Genomic DNA, 21,354 nt, shown 5'->3' with positions numbered 1-21,354 from the left:
TGCCTCTAGTCATTGTTGGGTGGGAAAGGAGCAATGCCAAGGTCCAGTTTCTAACAATTTTCACAGGAAACTTATGCTGGCAATTGGAAATGTGATCTGTATCTCCCTTTGTCCATCATTTTCTCACTTTCAATTAGAATGTTAATGTTTGTCACACCTGGATTTTATAGTCACATCCTTACAAGTTTTGAAATTCCTAAATGTCCTTCTTGTCTATGACTATTACATTTGCAGCAAGATTAAATCTTGGGTTTGACGTTTCTGTTGCATCTGATCCTAAGGGATATAGGTAGTAAATGTCTAAACATTTAGAAGGATATTCTTGGCACAAAATATCAAATATTGTAAGAATGGATGAGATTACAAGTGGTGATTTAGTATGACTGTCTTGCAGGATCGTGAGATATGTAATGTTCATTGTTATGGCACTGAAAACAGTAAACGTTTTCTGAGTAAACTGTCATGTATATGACAACAGCATTCTAAATTTTGGTAAGACTGCTTAAATTTTTGGAACAATATTCTGAATAGGTAGAACTAGAATTCTCCCATCAACTACATTTTGGCAAGACCCTACTCTGTTCTATTTTGTTCCCAAAACAGCTTTTACAGCATCCCTACAGCAATCAGTCCCTTGGGTTGGAACCAGTGCAGTGGTCTCTCCAGCCATAGATTTCATCTACCCAGGGCTCCAGCAACATGCTAGAAGCCTTCTGATTTATTCTTTTGCTGATTAGTGTAGAAGAGCTGAATCCCGGGTTGAATTTCTACTAGATTGTTGTGAACGTTTTCCATTCCTTACAGAGCCTCATAAGGCCCTAGTCTGACCCAGAATGGTATTCCTTATGTTCTTATACCACCCTGATTCAGCCCACTTACAGCAAAATAGCTCTGTTGAAGCCAAGAGCCTGGAGGGGCTGCCATCTACACATCCAATAGCTCACATCACTTAGGCAGAGAATTGGACCTGTTCTGATCTGGGACTTTTTTTTTTATGTTACTTTTCAGTTCACCCTTTCACTTCACAAATTGAAATTCATCACTCATCTTCAACTTATTTCCAAACAGGACAGCTGGGAAATTGTAGAAGGATTACGGGGAGCCATGAATTACACCCAGGAACCACAGAAACAGGAAGGCTTCTTGCTGAAGAAAAGGAAATGGCCTCTGAAAGGCTGGCACAAGGTGAGTCACTCAGCCTGGTGTTCTTGTTAAAAGGTTGTGGGAGGGAATATTGGAGCTCTTCTTAAAAAGAAAAAAAAATCACAACAATGTTGTCGCTTAAAAGAGTTGCTTTCTGTATTCCAGAGATGGTTCTTTCTGGACAAGGGAATTCTGAAGTATGCCAAAAGTCCGGCTGACGTAAGTATTGCATATTGCTCAAATGTCATTTTACAGTTTAACTTATGATGACTTATATTTTGATAGCAGAAGGAAGTGATGGTTTCCAAGCCAGACATCAATAGGCACAAAGAGGTAATTATGGAAATTGACATCTTCTGGTGTTCTGTCCTTGACTTTAAATAATCAGTTTTAAATGTCTCTTGGCAGATAGAGAGAGGGAAGCTGCATGGGTGTATAGACGTTGGGCTTTCGGTGATGTCTGTAAAGAAATCAACGAAATGTATAGATTTGGATACTGAAGAACACATTTACCATTTAAAGGTAATTCTATTTAAGTAATAATGTAGTGGGGTTTTATAGAATCATAGCACCGTAGAATAGTTGAGGTGGAAGGGGCCAAGAAGGCCATCAGGTCCAGCACCCTACTCAGTGCGGGACTCAAGTTAGCTGCAAAAGGTAAATGAACAACACCTTTGTGTATGCTCAGAAACCTGTTGAATCTGCTATATATGCTTGATTTACTAAGTTTAATGGTAGTTTCTGCTTTGCATTTATCTTCTTGCTTAACAAAGGACGTTGCCATCGGATACAGCCTGTATTAGTAACATTTGAAGTTATTTATATTGTTGAAGTTATTTTGATGAAGTAAACACATATGTTTAAAGATAAATAAATCCTACTCTAAATTTGGATTCAGTGTGTCACATATAAACATAATAACTGAGTTCCTTTGCATGGAAAGAAAGATTGAGAGGAAATAGATGAGCATAGTTTTACTGCTTAGTATGCTTTTAATACTCAGTGTACTTAAAGCAATGAATGAATTATATCGTAGATTTGTTACTGATTGGTGGATGTTTCCTAATATACGTTTTAGTATGAAATAGTATGATTTTGCACAATTGTTTCCTGCTCTGCTTGAAAAGACGAGTGCCGTCAAGTGTAAAGTAATATAGTATAGTGTATCAGAAAATTGGAACGATGGAAAATCTGTTTAATCTTCAGAGCAAACATTGTACAGTGAACTAGAAACCCTTTGCCCTCTGTAGAGTGCAAGTAAATAAGAAAAATCACTGCTGATCATGCTTTTCCAAAGACTGGTTTCCAAGATACTGCCAGGTTTGACTTTAAATGCTTGATGCAAAGCTTCTGAGGTTTTAGCTTTGATTTTTATGTGCCCAGTATTTGGGTTTGTGCAGTTTTCTTTTAAGTCGGTTGATCAGAGCAGCTCTTTGGGATAGTATATCAGCTGTTCCTTTAGCTCGGGCTTTTTGTTTAACATTCCATGGTTTAGGACTCCAGTTCTCAAACTGGTTTTGGGCTAGAGGTGAATAGAATAGGGATTTTGTGGTGCCTCAAGGGCTGCATTTGAGATTTTGTGTTAAGATTAAGCTTGAGATGCCAGCCTCTAGATAAGAACTTCAGACCAGAATTAATCAGACTTCTATTTATGTATACTGGAACTCCAAAAGACATTCAAGAGGAACTGCTGGAATTAGAGCACTGAGTCAGTCACTACTCTGTCCTTGCTTTGCTGGCCTGATTGGCCACTTGGAACATGTTAAAAATCCTTCTTCAAGGCAAAGAAAAAGCTGATCTCTGAATCGCTTCCTGTCCTCTGTGGCTTATATCTGGTCCACATCTGCCCCTTTGTGCTGCAGTTTTCCTGTGCCAAGCTGATGTTTTTCAGAGCATCGTTTTGTAGGCACTGCCTTTCTTCCATTCCCAAGTCCCAATCATCTGTCACTTGTATGAAAAGTAGAAATGAGTCCCCAGAGCATCACTAGAACCTTCCACTTTCTCTGCCGCAGCAAAACCTACATCCTCTAGATCAGGACTCTACAGGAACACTTGGGTAGATATATTCCTTAATGAAGATGTATTCCTTAATTCCTTAATTAAGCAGGTTGACTTAAATGAGAAGAGAGAAATGAGACTTTGAAACCAAAGTGTTCAGCACTGAAGAATACATTATACATTTTATTTTCTTCTAGGCAAAATCTCAGGAAGTCTTTGATGAATGGGTAGCAAAGCTACGCCATCACAGAATGTACCGTCAAAATGAAATTTCCATGTTTCCACATGATATCAGCAATCATTTCTTCCCCACATCATCATCTGTTACAGAATCCATCACTGGTCTTTTGGAATCCTCAGCAAGCAAAAAAGTAGGTCCCCATGTTAATGACTGTCCATGGGCTTTCCTCTGAGATTAATTTAATCTTATCACTGTATATAGTACAGATGGATAACCCTGGGAGGTCTGTGGGTCATTTTCACAGCCCTAGACCCTTCCACAAAAAACCTTCTTGCAGATGCCTAAAACAGGGAAATAAAAACATTAAAAAACCCAATTGGTCACTGGGGTGATTGGAGAACACTAATAGGGTAAAAATAAATTACTTTTAAGTGATTTTGACCCTGTTTGAACAAGCAACACATGATTTTTTCCCTTCAGTGAAATACTTTTGTTGCTAATAAGGTCTTGTATCTATGGAACAGAGAGGCAGCATGACACAACAAAATTCAGTGCAGACTGGAAGTTCTTTATCATTCCCCTGTTCAAGCAATGAATCAAGGATTCCATCTTGGCTGCAGTCTTCTGACGATATGGAAAGATGCTCCAAAGGTATTCTTTTTCCTAGAAGGCATCCAAATGATTAAGTTGTTTTCGTTTTGTGTTTTGTTTTACCCAGTTCCCTGTGACACAGCTGTCCATGTGCAATGTTCACCATATAATGTCAGAAATAAAAACTTTAAAGAAAACATTTGTAGCTGGATACTTCATGAGGCATTGGGGTTGAATGTGCTTCTCTTCCTCCCCAACTCAAGAACGAGTCACCAGTTTGAACAACTGATTCAGCTTTAAACATCCCAACTTCAGGTATAGGTTGATGGGATCTGAACTGACAGAGACTGATCAAGAAGGGGACCTTGGAGTTATAGTTGACAGCTTGATGAAAACTTCAACCCAGCCTGCTGTGAAAAAAAGCAGATTTCATGTTAGGTACAATTAGGAAAGCAATTGAAAATAAAACTGCAGAGGCCATAACCCCCCCCCCCCCGTTATGCAAGTCTTTGGTCCAGCCATACTTACATCCGGTGTACAGTTCTGGTCACCACACCTGAAAAAGAATATTATTGATTTGGAAAAAGTGCAGAGAAGGGCAACTAAAACTATCAAGGCATTAGATTAGAGCAGCCTTCCTTTAAGGAATGGTTATAAAAGTTTTTTTATCTTAGAAAAAGGTGTTCAGAATTGTACATGGTGTGGAAAAATGGACTGGTAGATATTTTCTCGCTTTCCTATAATAGTAGTATCTGGAATATTCCCATGAAGTTGATTGATGGGAGATTCAGGATGAATAAAAGTAGGTACCTCCCACAGCTTGTAGTTAAATTGTGCGATTCAGTGCTATAGGAGTAGTGATGGCTACCAATTTGGCCTGCTTTAAAAGCAGATTGGGCCAATTCATGGAGGAAAAGATTATGAATGGCTACTTTCCTGGACAATTATATGCTACTTTCATACCAAAGGTGCGGTGCCTGTGTACACCAGTTGCTGGAGAGCTTGGGCAGGAGAGAGCTGTTGTACTTACCCTGCTTGAGGGATCTGGTGGGCAGCTGGTTTGCCACTGTGTGAACACAGTGCTTGACTGAATGGACCTCTGATCCAGCATGGCTTTGCTTTTCTTCTTTTTCTAAGTATAGATGATTGAAGTTCAGGTACACAGTTTCTGATGTGGTGCAGCTCTGAGGGTTTTTGTTCTCCTTTCCTGAAGGGCTTTGCCCCATAGCTGTGGAGAAGGGCAGCCTATTTTAGCCCAGCTTCTGTGTGTATCAGCGCCAAAGCTATGCATTATTAGGGAAGTGACCAAAAGTGGCACTGCAAACTTCAAATACATGGACTCGCTTCAATTTATTGAAATTTAAAATGAATTAATGCCTTTTTAAGACAAATACTCTTTAAGGTGAACATCCCTCTAGCCCCCTTAGGATCCATTCTAAATTTCACTAATCTTTGTTTTAAAAGCTTGGAGTTACAGGATGGACAGACAGACTTACAGGCATACTTGAATTATTATAGATATCTTCCCTTCTGCACTCAGAAGATTATCTTTTTTGTTAAAGCAGTGGTGATATATATAGGTTACATGTGTGAACTACCTCTGAACTCTTCACTCCTAACCCATTTGAAGAAAGCTATTTTCTAATGAGGTGCATATGTGGATAGATTTAACTGTTCTAGAACACTGAGCAATGATCTAAACCCCATAACCTAGTTTAGATGAAGCACCTTCTCTCGGCTTTTTTCCATCCCTCCCTTCCTTTTATATCACCTTGTTCCTCTTGTGAGGAACCCAAGTGGTAGTTCTCCTTCACTCCATTTTATCCTCACAGCAACAACCCTGTGAGGTAAGCTATGTTCAGTGTCTGTATCTGGCCCAAAGTCAGCCAGAGAGTTCCATGGCCAAATGTGGACTAGAACCTGGAATCCAGCCCTCTTGGGCTTTCCAGTGGGCTTCTTTTTGTGCTCAGCCCTCACGTAGGAAACATGCTGAGCCGAGAGGAAGTCTTCAGCTGCCTGCAGAATCCAGATGCACAACCAGCAGCCTTCTTCTGCAACATGTGCAGCATGAACGAAGGCCACAAGTGTGGATGCCACTTGCACAGTGTTTGCACAGCCTTGCTTCTTGCTGGGCACTCACACAAACCCTTTGTGTGCCTACCAGGACATTGGACTCATAGCCATAAGCGAGTGGGCTGGATCCAAGCCAGGGAATTTAGCAGATTCCCACTCCCAGACAGATTCCTCATATATCCGTACATGGCTAGTGTCCAGCACTCTAACCACCAGAATACATTGCTTAATGTTACTATTTCAGTTTTGATTAGTGTTTTCCCCCAGTTATTGTAAGAAAGCACTGACTCAGATATATATTAAGAGTTGGATAATATCATCAGTCCCTTGAGGCAACCAATAATTACAATGACAATAACTTTAGTAGGTGGCATTTTCATGCCAAAGATAAAGTACGCATTTGCATCAAGTTGAAATTTACAGTAAGAAATAAAATGATTATGTTCAAAGATGTCAGGAAGCCCTGTTTTTTCTGCTCCCAAAGTATAATATAACTTCTTTTAAGCACAGATCATATTTTAGAAATACATCTTCCAAATTGGTATGTTTTCACTCCTCATAAAACTGCCAAAATCCTAGCATGATGGATACCATTTAATAACAATCACTTACAATATTTGTTTGAACAAATAAACAAGGATTGAGTATATCAGATTGTCATTCGCATTCTTTACATCATGTAACAGAACAATCTGGTACCAAATTATTTCAAAAGTTGTGCTGTGGGGTTTATTGTCTGTATCTGTGTGCTGTCTTGCTTTTTCTCTTTTCCTTCCTTTCTCTTTTTCTATTTTTACAAAGATGCTGAACCATTTCTTTATGCCAAACAGACCTCTCCCACTGTCATAACTATCTCTTGGAGATGAGCCAGCTTTTACAAAGCATGGAAGTTCTCCACAGGACGTATTCAGCACCTGCCATAAACGCCATGCAGGTGAGTTGTGCAGATTGCAGCCTCTGGTGCTTCATGCTGCTAGTTCACATTAGCTCTCTTTCTAGATTGGTGATAAATGGCACTTTTCTCTTTCCTGTGTGCTATTCTAAAGGGCATCCCTTTTGAAAGTCCTAAAAAGGAAAAAAGAACACACAGAAGGTGGCGTTCCCGAGCTCTCGGTAAAGATGCTAAGGGAATGTTACAGGTAATCAGTCTCTTTGCTTTTCCCTGCTTTAGCCTAAAATACACTATAGTTGTCAGTTTTCTTCGGTATAATTGAGAGCCCTGATCTCTGGGGTCTGTGACAGATGGTGATTTCATTCTGCTGGTGTAAGCAGCATCGAGTATCAGCAGAGGGTGTTTTATTAGTCTATTGGGCCTTTCATCCATTCCACTTATAACAGCGCAATAAACAACATTTATCTTCATTTGGTTTTATGCCAAATGGAGAGTGCAAGTTTATGTGGGTGGCTGCATTTATAGGCGCTGAAGGGCTAGGCGAGGGGCAACACAGTGGCAGAGCATATCACTTGCACGCATAATTTCTCAAGCCAGCACCAAGGGAGTCTGGGAAAAATCTCTGGGTGAAGCCATGGAAAAGAGCTGCTATTCTGGGGAAGACTGACGAAACTAGTGCCAGTCTGGCCCAAATTAAGGCAGAGTTGTACACATGCTGTAACGCTGAGGTACTGGTCAATTGACTGGCCAGACATTATTATTTGATTGTGGTCAAATCTTTCACAGGCGCAAGAGCAACCTTGAGTAAGTAGCCTCTTTGCCTCTGGTATTGCTTCATGGGACCATTGGATACCAAAGGCAAGAGTTATCCATATGCAGCCATGCAGGACTCTTCTAAGTTAACCAACACAAAAGATGCTAGGGATGTGTGCAGGGGGGACTTGGTGGATGCTGGCAGCAAAGTCCAAATGCCTTTTTCCATGCTGGGAGAGGCTTCTCCCAGCATTGAAAAATGCGAAGTAGGCAGGGGTAAAGTGGTGGCATCCGTGGACATGCTCATGCACAAGGGCACCATCTTATTTATTTATTATATTTATATAATGCCCTTTTTCCTTTCAACAAACTCAGGGCAGCTTATGTAATTCTCTTCCTGTCCATTTTATCCTCACAACAACCCTGTGAGGTTGGAGTGAGGGCCGAGAGTCTGTGACTGGCCCAAAGACACCCAGTTGGCTCCATGGCTGAGTGGAGACTAGAACCAAGATCTCCTGCATCCCAGTCCTGCACTCTTAACCACCATGCTGCAGTGGCTCTCATCACCATCTGGCCTGTGGAGGGCCTGGTAGATCCCCCACCCAAAAATCTTCTGCACTCCTGCCTGAGAATGCAAAGACAGAACATAATAACCAGTCCGGCTGTGTTTGCACATGTATGTGTGTGCGCTGTCTCAGAACACCCAATATGTACTAAGACCCAGTATGGCTTATTTGTACTGGTACGTGCCTGTACTTTGAATTTTTGTGCTGCACTTCCTGCTTCATCCCAAAGCCAAAGGGGAAAACACGGGTGTCTGGCACTATTTTGCAAGGTACGCTTGTGGGGAGGAATCTCCTGGATGGATGAAGATGTACCAGGAAGGGCAAAAGAGAGCCTAAAGCTCTTCTCAGTCTGTGCCAGGCTGCCTGTCAGGAACGTGCAAGCCAAAGAGGGCAAAGGTCAAAGTTGCCCCAAATTCAAGGCGGCCACTGTGTGGAGCACATGGGAAAGAAGGCCATGTGTTCTGGCTCAGGGCTCTGTAAAGCTTTTGGGAGAGACTTGGGAGCCCTCTAGTAGCTGTTTCTGGAAGTTGCCTGGTTCTGTTGGTTCTTTGTTACTCCTCTGAAGAATACTAACACATTGAATGCTTGCATGTTATTTGGCCAGTCAATTGACCATTTTTTGTTTTGTTTTTCTCTTTGACCGGTCAAATGCCCACCCCTAATATACTGCCCAATGTGCTTTCACTATTTCCGTGCTCCAGCGTAGCAATCCCGCCCCCTACCTTTTCTTTACCCACACTCCCAGTCCCCTGGATTCAGCAAAACATTTAATGAGGAGCTGGAGCACAACCTTTCAGGTGAGTGACAGATAAGTAGCTGCCTCCCCAAATTGTGGGGGAGTTTTTGAGCTGGGGCAGGAAGCTCAGTGGGAGTAGCGAAGAGGAAAGCTGAGCAGAGCAAGGAGGCGGTAGCAGAAGGGGACACTGAGTTAAACATGGGTTAAATGACTGTAATCACAATTAATTAATTACAGTTGCAAAGTATTTGGGGCCTTAAACCGTTCTCCATGGTTGGTCATGCAATGGCAATTCCAATGGAAATGCAACAGCACTTACACAAGTTAATTTTATGCTAACGGTTTGCTAGGTATAGTACAGAACACACATGGGATGGGGTTAGGCCCACAAAAAGAACAGGGCTAGGTTGTTGGAGGAACTTACTGACCCTCAGCTAATATTTTGGGTAAGCGACAAGCCGAAGCTGTATAAACTGTTCTCTTTGGATTTGCTAGTAGTAATAGTGTGCTTAAGATCTCAATGTTAAATCCTGCAACTTGAGATTTTTTGTATTAATGTCAGAACCTGGTGTATGTCCTTTGTAGGTACCCACTGTTATCTCTGCTCCATTGAGACTCCATGCTTCCAATCCGAATTTATCTACATTAGATTTTGCTGAAGAAAAAATTTACTCGAATGGTTCTGAAACAACATCAGAATTTTCTAAAATGCAAGAAGACTTGTGCCACATAGCACACAAAGGTAAATTGGGTTTTATTTCCCTCTAACTGAAATAAAAAGTATGGCAGCTATTGGAAAAATCCAGTGAAATGTTGGTGTATGCCTGTTTAGCCAGAGTCATACTTAGAGTAGACCCATTGATTTAAGTAGCTCTTAAGCTAGTTGGAATTCAAGGCCCACTGATTTCAGGATGCTATTCTTCAGTCCAGATCCAACTGTGTGTGTTTTGTGGGTGTTGGCTCGAATATGTCTCTCCTTCTCCCCAAAATGAAGGTATTATCAAAGTATATAAAAGTGATTTTATACTTACTTTGGCTTACTTTTAAGTGACTACTTTTAAGCCACTTAAGTTACCCTTTCTTACTGTTACCGCCTCATCTGAATAAATGCATAATTTATGTATATAGCTAGATTCTCCTATTCACCTAGAAAAGAATGCTGATCTGTAGCTTAAACTTTATCATCGTACTTCCTTTATCTGGCATTCTTTTCTTTTCTTAACAAAAAGCCTATGAGTCTTTGTGGCAAGCCAATTTCATCTAGACTATCATTGTGAAAGCAAGGCTTTGTGTTCTTTTTTTTTTAAGGCATTCATTAAAATCTTTACCTAAAAATGCAGCAGTAGATTGCATCTGGTTTATATGTACACAAGCTCCAAGTAGCTTGCTGAATTTCAGAGTTGGCATTTGTGATGTAAAGGGGTTGCTATGGTACTAACCTATTTTTAGTGTACAGGAAAGAGACAAAATTCATTTTAGAGAGCTAGACAGCCAACTCAAACAGGCACTAGTTATCCTTTTGCAAAATAAATAAATACAGCATTATACTAGTTATCCTTTTGCAAAATAAATAAATACACCAGTTGTTCAGCATTTCCGCCAGCAATTCTGCTCATCTCTATTCATTTTTAGCAGTGTTCTAAGCTACACTGGAGAAAGCAAACTTTGTAATTCATTTATTCAAATAATTTACACACAACATTGATAAACAGGAAAAAAATTTAAAGCATTTTATTAAAGTGATGATCCTCCAGCCCCCTGCCTTGAATAATCTCTGTTTCCTTTGTAGGCAAAACACTGACTTTTTCTGCTCTTTTAAATCAGAATGAATCATCCTTTTAGGTCAAACTTTTCTCAGACTCGACACACATAACAATTTTAGGGGGTGAAACAATGCTGATGTAGCTTGTATCCGAGCATAATTATTGCTTCATTATACATCCAGAGGAAAAGGCCTTTGTTCAGCTCAGACCTTGCTACTGAGCAATAGCTCTCTGTATCATGTCCTCACCCCACAGCCCATATTTGTAGTTTCTCTTTCTTGGAAATGATCCACTTTCTCCTAATCACAGGAAGACTTGAAGCTGTCACAGGCTGGCCCAGGACTCTTGGTTGGACTGCAGCGCTCATGATCCTGCATGGCAGTGGCTGATGAGAGGTGCAGTCCAAGGCCAGCTGGAGAGCCAGCCATCCCCCATCTCTGCACTGGGTAGTGACTCTGATGATGCAACATCAGAATCACAGGGCAGAAAGTGTCTCTGTGATCAGACTATCATGAAGTTCTCCTTCCCCTCCCATAACCCCACAGCCTCCAGGCTTGGGAGAGCTGCATTAAGTGAATGGGATGAGCTACACAGATATACCATTAGCTGGTGTTACTTGTTTGCTGGTATCTTGCAGTGATGGTGTGTCAGATGTTGAGTAAAAATCATACTTGATGTGCCATCCTAGCCATGTACCAGGAAATAAGTAACACCAGCCAGTGGTGCTTCTGGATGATGATCTAACGACTCATTCACTTAATGGTGATCCATGCATGTGAGCATTTTTTCATGGACAACTATAACTGGATTTCCAGGACGCAATAAGTCATGGTGGATTGTGAGACTTGTTTGGTTCAGCATCACTTATTGTGATGTCTGAACCCGGCACTGATGCTTCAGTGCGCTTTGTCAACCTGGCACAAGCCACAGTGAGAAGCCATGGCTTGCTGTTGGATTACTTATGGTGGCTTGTTCTCATATGGCTTATTGCGATGTCCATACTGAGCTCATCCCAAGTGGCTGCAGCGCTGGCTGCCAAGAGTGAAAGAAAACCCAGCCATGCCTCACCATTTGGCTCATGCGACCTCCAAAATCCCTCCTTGGTGATGTCTGCCTTTCCACTAATATGGAAATGACACATGAGAATGTCCTGAATGCATTTATCACTTAAATATAGTTTTGCTGCTTCAAAAATACACAGATGTGTTCATAAACTTTTCCCCTGTCCATCAGAAGTGGACAACTTCTTCTGTCCGCTAGGTACAATGCCCAGTAGTATTGGTTGCACTGAAAGGGGACAATGGCTGGAATGGGGCAGGGAGCCAGAAAGGTTTCCCTCTATAGGGATGAGTCTGTGGGGTACATGCTAGAAGCAGGTGGGAGACTAAACAAGTCACAGTGTACCCAGTCATCAGTCAGGAGTAACGTGGGTTGACAAGCAAGCAAGCCACCCGCAGTGACTTATTCTCAGCATGGTGTGTCATGGCTTGTCATGGCCCTGATGTTTGAAGGTACCACCCGATGCATAAATGCGCAAAGTGAGGCCCTTAGATTGCAACTCCCATTAGCCCTAGCTAGCTTAGCTCATGGTGAGGGAGAATTCAAGTTCCAGCCAGAAACATTTGGCGGTCATACAATTCCCATCCCTGCTGGATAAATAAATGAGATATAAATAGTTAGCCTAATTATTAGCTTTGATTTCCTGACTTCCTGTTGATCCATATTTTGTTTTTCTAGAATAAAAATGCACTCAGATCAATTCTTTAAAACTAAGTTCAGGTGCTTATGGTCACAAAGGGTTGGGAGCACAAGTGATTTAGTGTAGCATTGCCCATGCTGGTTGGGAATGATGGGAGTTGCAGTCCTAAACATCAGAGGGGCATCATATTGGGGATGGCTGAGTGAAGTGGCCAGTGTTCTCCCTGGTTCAAATCTCCTCTTAGTCATGTAGCTCACTGTGGAAGCCAGAACAAGTTGCAATTCCTCAATTCAGTCTACTCCACAGAAAATAAAATGGGATCATTCGTGTATATCATTCTAATCCAGTATACAAATGCTGTTAAATAAATTGGAAATCTTAAATAAGTTCCCAAAAGCCACTAGCCTGTGATATATCTGCATCTTCTGTGTCAATATGCTAAGAGGTGAATAGGCTGCATCTCCACACTGCCAGTAAAACAACTGCCTTTTACCATATGGGTTGACAGAGGAGGATTGGAGCCACCTGGTACATGTCCATGCTGGTCATGTTGGAAGCAGCTGCCTTTCCTGCACAGGCAACATGGAAGCCAAGCAGTCTGGTGGAACGGAATGCTCTGCCTCTCCTCTGCCAGCCCATACATTTGCTTGCACGCAGTTTGTTGTATAAGGCTGAAGTAAGATCATGAAAAGAAAAATATTTTTCCTCCAAAATTGCATTGTGTGCCTTAGGCAATGGTTACCATAAATTTGTTTGTATTATGCATTTTGCCACTTGAATCTAAGAATTATGCCTTGCAACTAAGACATACTGGGTAGAAATTAAGCTTGATAAATGAGACCACTTGATCTAAGCTCACACAACAACCTCTGAACTCTTAGGCTAGATCCAGATTTATTTTTATTTACATGAATTATTTACCCTAACCTATTCTCAGTAAAGATCATCCATCACTGTGACCAAGACTGGTTTAGTACTGTAACCAGGCTGACAGTCAGACTGGAATTTATTTATTTATTTATTTATTTGGGATACTTGTATGCAGCCCCATTCGCATAAGCCTCGGGGCAGCTTCCAACAAATAAATAACAATACAAAAATATAAAAATTGGACACATCCAGGCAATAAATAAAACCAATAAATAAATTAACAATTAATTAAAATAATGTTTAAGTAAGAAGGTCTTGGCCTGGCACCAAAAAACAAATAACGACGGTGCCAGGCAGACCTTTCTGGGGAGCGCATTCCTTAAGTGGGGCGCCACTGCAGAGAAGACCCTCCTCCAGGTACTCACCCTCCTAATATCTTTCATGGAGGGTTCCCAGAGAAGGGCCTCTGCCACTGATCTTAGGGGGAGGGAGGGCAAGTATGGATGCAGGTGCTCCTTAGATACCCAGGTCCCCCCAAGGAATGGGGTATATAGTCAAGAATGCCTGCAGTTGCTCTGTCTCAGCCTGGGAAAGGGGAATCTGCAACTGGGCATTAGTTGTTGAGTATCGTTGGGAACAGATGGTTTTCCTCTGGAGCAGTTGCACTGCTGCTTCCCTAAGAACAGTCGGATCCGTCCTTTCATGCAGAGGTGCATGAACTTCTCCTGGATGTAGCCAAGCCAGCCTCGGCTTGCTTTGTTAGCCAAGAGGAATCAGGGTTGAGTGGGCATGTGGTTAGTGCCATTGCTCCAAGCACCTTGTCCGTGTTTTCAGGCTGCAGCCACTGGGACTGAACCCACAAAGTTGGGATGATGGCAGTGCCAGGCACCTCAACTGGAGCTGCACTAACAACAGTGTCAACTTTGCTGTGGAGGCAAATGATTTTGTGCTCAAGTGCAATGCAAAAGGCCACAGGGGATCTTAGAGGGGAACTTTGAAAGGGAACTACTCTTAAGTATTTAGTTTTACTTACAGTAGATCTAGTCATGGGACTTGAATTAGTTATGGCTTAGACTTTGTCTAATGTAAGTGCTACTGATTTCAGTGGGTCTCCTAAGTATTACTAAAGCAGGATCCAACCTTTTGTATATATTTGCTAAACGGATTGTACGCACTGTCATGGTGAATGAATCATTTTGATTTATGAGCCAGCTGCCTTGGCTGTTTCCCAGCTTATCCAAACAGTGTCAGCTAAGACTTTATTCAAAATAAGTATAACAGCAACAGAACCAGAAGAGAGATTATAGATCAGCCTATTCCTTTTTAATGAATGTTAATTAATTTCACTTCCTAAGTTTAAAAAAGCCCATCACTAAAAAAAATATAGAACAGTCCTCTATAAAAACGACCAAAAGTTTACTCTTGTTCTTTGCCATACTGTGTTCGTCTCCACTGCATTGCATAGAATTGTTCTACATTTTGCCCTCCAGATTATGTCATTTCTGTAACTGAGACAATTTCTGCACTGTTTTTATAGTGTACTTTACCTTAAAGTCGGCTTTTAGTATGATCTCCACAGAAAGAGAGAAGTTGAAGCAGATGTTGGAACATGATTCAGCCTCGTCACCATCGGCACAAATAGTTGGATTAAAGAATGCCTTATCATCTGTAAGTTACCCTCCCTGATTGCGCTGAGGATGCAGAATCATGCCTTATATATTGCTTATCTGTTCTTGGTTTGATCTTTGTCCTTGTTTGCAGTTCACTAAAATGAGAGCAAATACTGGGAAGCCAAAGAGCCTTCATGTCCTGATCCCTCTAATGAATGCCTATTGATTTGTTTTGGTAGTAAGTTGCAGACCATTCTAATGGTCTGGTTATAAATGGAGGAGTGTTTCTGTATGTAGCAGGAACCCTTAGGAAAAGCACAATATGTGCGCACATGTGTTGTCTCCGTGGAGAGGAGGAGGAGATCACCTCCCAACTGCTGAGCTCTGTTTTCTCCTCATAGGAATGAATGGTGACCATTCAGTTATATGGGAGAAAGTAAAGAGATGTGTTTGATGGTACAAAAATGAGGTCCTTGAGGTGTGACTGTTTCTTTGCCCTGGTGATGTCTGTCTTTCCTCTCTCTGCCCCCTTTTAATTGTTACTCCGATTGTAACCCATTTGTTTAGTCCCATACAACTTAATGGGAGACATGAGAACCAAGTATGCCTCTTTGGGCATAGTTCCACTTATTGTTTTGGTTTTTGGGCCATGTTAGGGATGCAACAGAACCCAGAAACTGATTTTTCAGTGCATGGACAGACTGAACTGGTAGTATCTATCAGATATTTTAAAATTAGTCTCTTGCCTAGCAAAATGTGCGTATGATGTATCTGTAAGTCAGCTAATCTGCAAACCTTATAAAATGATTTTTGGAAACTGTGAGGAATAAGCTGGAAACAAAGAAATTGTAAGACGGTATGCTGAGCATTGTGTAACAGTGTGAAATATCTGAGCTAAATACATACAGCTATTTTTAAAGGGGGAAAACAGGACTTTTTACTGTGAAGCCTCTTAATAACAGCTGGCCAGACTAACCTGTGCCTTGACCAGAAAGCAATGTGTTTGCAGAGGCTGTATTTCATGATTTCTTTCTTCTTTATGATAATGAACATATCTGAGGTTCTCTTAACAGCTGCCGCTACTAAACAAGCTGGATTTTTAACCAGCTTACTAACTCTGCTTTCCAGGCTGCTTGATGATATTTTAGCGGTAACCTGCTCTCTTCACTCTCTTCTCTGACTAACTGATGACGACACTAAGAGGCTGTGCTACAGAGCAGCTCCTTGTTGTCACTAGCCTGGGTCTAAGGGAATAGGAGATTGGCTTTGGCACACCAGCTGCTTAGGCTGTCAGTGTTCACAGTCATCATGCTGACGGCAGTTGGGCTTGACAGGGAAAAGAAGTGTGCCTGCCACTCTTCTAGGTTAGGACAATCTTGCAGAACAATGATGGAGATATGACCTTGTACAACAGAAAGGAATCTTTCAGCCCATGGCCAAATACAGTTTCAGGGAAGCTCTTGTGGGCTTCATTCCAGTGGTGAGGGGCAAAGGCAAAATGGCACAAATGCTGGAAAAGCACCACGTGGTGGAGAAAAGTTGGTGGGCCAGGGGAAGGAAGGAACCCCAGAGAGTCTGATTGGGACCCTCAGAGTACCAGATTTCCCTATCTCAGCCTGAGGTCCTGCAGCTCTACTATAGAACAAACCAATGCATTTTAGATTCCAGGGTGGTGGCCTTGTCTTTTTAAATGTTCCCCTTATTTAAATAATTCCTGCAAATGAAAAACTAGGATATCTGGGAGAGAGACAGTCGGTCAATCCTCACAGGTATGCTCTTTTTTTTTTTTTTTTTTTTGCCTTGCTTAGAAATGTTTGTCATAGAACATTTTTTAAAATGCCATTCTTATCTGAAATTCTGTGGTGCTTTCTATTCCTTATTCTTTTGAATGTGTAGACCGGGCCTGATGTTGCACCCACCACCTCCTAAAATTAATTCAAATTCCATGTATTAGCAGTTGGACCCACTGTCTTTGGTGTATATGAGTGACAAATGGTACCATGCAACAATGGCTGCAGAACACCCACAGTCCTAGAATATGCAAAGGCTTTTGGACTGTTGGACGGGGACCTAGCAGAGCAGGGTTCCAGTCTCCATTCAGCCATAAACCTCACTGGGTGACTGTGAGCTAGTTGCTGACTCTCAGCCTCACCTACCTCCCAGGGCTGTTGTGAAATAAAATGGAGAGGAGGAGGAGGAACATGCATACCTTGGAAGAGAGATGGTTCTAAAGGTACCAGATAGATAGATAGATAGATAGATAGATAGGAATATTCCTAACAGATACTGCTAAATGACTTTATACAATCATTTTAAAATGGAGTCCTCTTAAATCCTGTGACGTGGAAGGTATGCCCTGTTGCTGATTCTCATTCACTTGACTCGTAGATATTCTGCATCCTGCAGTGCTTGATAGCTGTGCACTCTTGTTCCTGAAACAATATCTCAACTTCTGATAACTTCAAACAGGGTTGCTGCTTAGAATAAGAAATTGGGCTGGGTGCCAAACCTTTCAGGCACGTCTTACAAGCTTGGCTAGAAATGTTCCTTTCAGCTGCACTGTGGCTCTTTCGATTCTGCCTCACCTCAGCAGGCGGGTGTTTGTCCTTGAAGTGGGAAGGTGCAGGGGGTGGTCAGTGGCAGCTGGTGTCTCCTCAAAAGCCTTCCCAACTTCCCAAAACTTCTCTGACTGGCTCTATCCAGTTCCACCCATGGATGTCCTGCCTATCAGTTGTAATGGCTAAATTGAGCCTCCATTTTCAGGGGCATTATACCCTTAGTTACAAGCAACAGTGAATGCTGGACTAGGTGTAGACAAGGGACTTAAGAGTACGGCGTGAATACAAGGCTCAGGAGATAGCCAAATGCCAACCAGCTACTACTCTGACTCAGTGCTTGCTGCAGTGCTGTGGAAGGACATGCTCCAGATTGCCCCTCATCTCATTTCTTCGTTTGTATTCTGTTTTCCCATAATACTGTGCCCCAAATGGCTCACATAGCTTAAACAATGCACAGCAGAAGATATAATTTACAACAAACAGCAGTAAATATGGCAATAGTTCAAAAACAAAAAGCAACAATTACATGTACCAAGAGCAAAAGTGTTGGTAAAGAAATGCATAATAGAAATATCAGTAAGTACAACATGAATACAAGAATACAAGCATTAAACTGGAGAGCGTATGGCAGAGCAGGAACATGAGCAACAGTAGTCCCTACAAAGCTAAAGAGATCGCCGTTCTGCAGGGATTCTCCACAACTCACAAACACTGGTTGGCATCGTCACCTCTTGCCTGTGGCTGCCTTCCTTCCAGCTGTCGCCCTCCTTGTAGTCCCTTTCCCATCTCTCACCTGGCAGGGTAAAGAGTATCAGTTCCCCTTCAAGTCCCCATTGACTCTAGCCTGTCTCTCCACCGAGCAGCCCTTCCAGAGCTGGTCTTCAGGCAACAGACTATCGGGCTGCAAGCTGGCAGGTGAGCTGAGGCAGGTGGAGATGCTCAACCCTTGATATTAGTCCCAGTTCACCAAATGCCCTCCCCCCCAGCTGCAGACTATGCATGAAAAACAAACCCAGGTAGCCTCACAAAGCAGCATTACAGACTGTTTCCTACCATACATGATTAACTGGGTAGCCATTCCCATAACCACCAGCAGCCATCCTGGCTTTGCCCTTTTCTTCCTCCTCTGCTTGCTGCCTGCCAGAACAGGAAGAACACCTGACTGGGAGCCATTGAGCCATTCAGTGTGGGAAAAAGTAGTAGGGAATAACCCCCTCTGAGCCCCGTTTGTCTACCAGTACCGTGCAGTGGCATAAAATTGGAGCTTCAAGTGATTTAAGGTGTGTTCAATCCTATGCCTGTTTAGATATAAAAAAATGTTGTTCAGCCAGCATAGCAGTTTGTGATTGAGAGACTACATATGCAAAGTATCTGGAAAGCAGCCTTCCCCACCTGGTTACCACAAGATTTGCTGCATTACAGCTCCCGTCATCTCAAGCTTGCACAGCTGTAATAACTGCCAATGATAGGAGTTGTGGTCTGATACATCTGGGGGGCACGGGGCTGGCTCTAGTGCCAGCCCAGTTGCACTTCTGTTTACCTGGGTTTTTCCCACAGAATGACACTAGTGGGATTCGTAGTCATGTCTATGAGGACTAGCCACAAGGGCAGTGGGTTTCAGAGATTGGTAATGTCTCCTTGGCTAATGTGCCTGTGGATGCTGAACTCTGATCCTGACTCTTGTCCCCTACCCCCCACCCCACCCCACCCCACATCCCAGCCTACATTATTCTCCAATTTTCTCCTTCCTCCCTGATTCTGTAGTAACCATTGTTTATCATGACATCCATATCTGTCAAAACAAGCCATAGTTTACCTCCCATGCAGAAGCAGAAACCGCAGTCTGAACAGGTTTCCAGTTCTGGCTTGGCTGTTTGAAATGGCCTTATTTCACGCTGGATGGCCTTTTTACATGTCGATTCCACATATAAATGAAATGTACGCCATTTTACATAGAGTGTCTTGAGATGCTGCTGAATGCAGAATGTTCTCCCTTTTTATCTGGTTACCTATAGATGGTGCTTTGATAGTCACTGCCAAGAATTGAGATGATATCTTGATGCTTTCCTGGAAGAAATATTGACTACAGCGAAGCATCTCCAGGAAATCTTAGGGAAGAAGGGTTGGCAGAGAAGGTGTAAACAAAAATGACCCTGACAAATTCTTTGGGGAATTAGAAGTTACAGTGCAGACAGTTAGAGAAAGTGGCTCTCTGGCTTCATTCCCAGCATTCATTCTCTTCAGGAGAGATTTGATGCCTGATGAGAGAAAGCTACTTACATTAGGGCAGGGAGTGGGGAAAGGGGAAGGTATGAGAGAGAGTATCTGTTCAGTAAAGTTGGTAGGAGTCAGGAATAGATGCATGAATTTTCTTGTGGAAATCCCTTAATGAGATCACTCGTTCAGTGCATTCCAAACTGTTTCTCCCAAATGATCTTTAATGAAAAGTAGAAGTAATACCAGACATGAGTCAAAATACCTTCTATACTGCTGGACTAATTCACCAATAGATTTTTAAAGTGTTTTAGCTTATTTTGGAGTATTGATCTAAGAATGCTAGCATCTTTAGAAATGTTGAAGGAAATGCTCAGCATTGCTTCCACAGTCATGACATCCTGGCTTGATTTAACACATGTCCCGTTGAGTTAAAGGTCTCATGGGCTTTCTTTTGTGCTTCGCTTTAACATTACTGTCCGGAGTGAAATCTGTTGCTGTTTACTTGAAAATGTCAAAAGATGAGACACATCTTTCTGAGACACAGCAGGAGAAACCATGTAAACAATATCTGTGTCCTGTTGTGTCAATGAAACTTATCTTATATGGCCTGCTGCCTTATTTACTTTGGGAAGGTACATGGATGGCTACTTGTCAAGCCATGCCAGGAAACAATAAATAAACCATTTAAAAGATTTAGATGATCACACATTTTCAAAAAGTTAGAAAGGCTAGGTTTAAAATATGTTGTCCTAATACCTTTTCTGAAAGCCAGCAGAGTGGGATTTTTTTTTAATTTATTAAAACATTTCTATGCTGCCCCTTGCCGAAGCCTCGGCTAATGTGCCTGTGGATCCGGTTATGGTTTTGGAAAGAGGATCTTCTGGTTCCCACAGTGGCCTATGGGAAGCCCACAAGCGTGGCAGAAGGGCAACCACCCTTCCTGTGTTTCCCATCAGCTGAAAGGTTGGAGAATGTGCTTTGTATAAGCCAAAAGTTCTAGCTTCGTTTCTTGACATATCTGAATATGACCAGGAAAACCTCCTGCCTCCAGTTCCAGAGATCAGCTAACAGTCAGGGACAGCCAGCATCTCCTAACCTGCTGCCCTTCAGACGTTTCGGACTACAACTCCCAGCATCCCCTAGCCAGTTGTGCTGAGAGTTGTGCTGCACATCTGGGAGGAATCCACTGCTGTACACAGTACTGAGCTAGACTGACCAATGGCTGCCTTCATATAAGGCTGCTACCTGTATTCCTAACTGATATTCCAAAACACACTGCTGTGGTCCTTGGGACAAGTGTGAATTGTAGCCATTGATAGCAGTCTCCTCCATGAATTTGCCTAACTCCCTTTCAAAGCTTCAAATTTGGTGATCATCACTATATAATAGCAAATTTTAGTACCAGTTTGGTTTAACAAGATGCTGTTTTGAATCTACCACTATTCAGTTTTGTGGGATGAGCTTGAGCTCAGTATGAAAAAGAGGGGAAGAAAAGCATCTAACAAAAGTAAGGGCAGCTGTGCCAAGATACTGTAAATGAATATATTTTCAAATTGCCTACAATCTTATTGAATTATTTCTTCCTACACCTGACAGACTTGCAACCTTCATATCATTCTGAAAGTAAATGTCATGTATTGAATTCCTGAATTAGCAACTGCATTTTGGAATTTTTGACATCTGCTTCATCAGTTCAGAATAGTG

At 42.0% G+C, this 21,354-nt stretch overlaps 1 protein-coding gene across 8 annotated transcripts in view; it reads left to right on the top strand.

Moving 5' to 3' along the window:
* The window catches only part of OSBPL3 (oxysterol binding protein like 3), a 106,428-nt gene that overhangs the window by 55,161 nt on the left and 29,913 nt on the right, over positions 1 to 21,354 (top strand). For 5 of the 8 annotated variants that reach the window (XM_044450698.1, XM_044450696.1, XM_044450700.1 and 2 more), the window contains exons 3-11: positions 1,069 to 1,185; positions 1,309 to 1,362; positions 1,552 to 1,665; positions 3,339 to 3,512; positions 3,847 to 3,973; positions 6,817 to 6,920; positions 7,033 to 7,125; positions 9,519 to 9,675; positions 14,803 to 14,933. In XM_044450698.1, coding sequence (XP_044306633.1) covers positions 1,069 to 1,185; positions 1,309 to 1,362; positions 1,552 to 1,665; positions 3,339 to 3,512; positions 3,847 to 3,973; positions 6,817 to 6,920; positions 7,033 to 7,125; positions 9,519 to 9,675; positions 14,803 to 14,933 — 1,071 coding nt within the window. Of the gene's footprint in view, positions 1 to 1,068; positions 1,186 to 1,308; positions 1,363 to 1,414; positions 1,477 to 1,531; positions 1,666 to 3,338; positions 3,513 to 3,846; positions 3,974 to 6,816; positions 6,921 to 7,032; positions 7,126 to 9,518; positions 9,676 to 14,802; positions 14,934 to 21,354 lie in introns of those variants that run through there. The other 3 variants (XM_044450701.1, XM_044450699.1, XM_044450702.1) reach the window with 2 other exon arrangements.

Source organism: Varanus komodoensis, unplaced genomic scaffold, assembly GCF_004798865.1.
Source record: "Varanus komodoensis strain SLA01 unplaced genomic scaffold, ASM479886v1 scaffold68, whole genome shotgun sequence".
NCBI classification, from domain to species: domain Eukaryota; kingdom Metazoa; phylum Chordata; class Lepidosauria; order Squamata; family Varanidae; genus Varanus; species Varanus komodoensis.
This window is presented reverse-complemented; position numbering and strand designations above follow the sequence as displayed.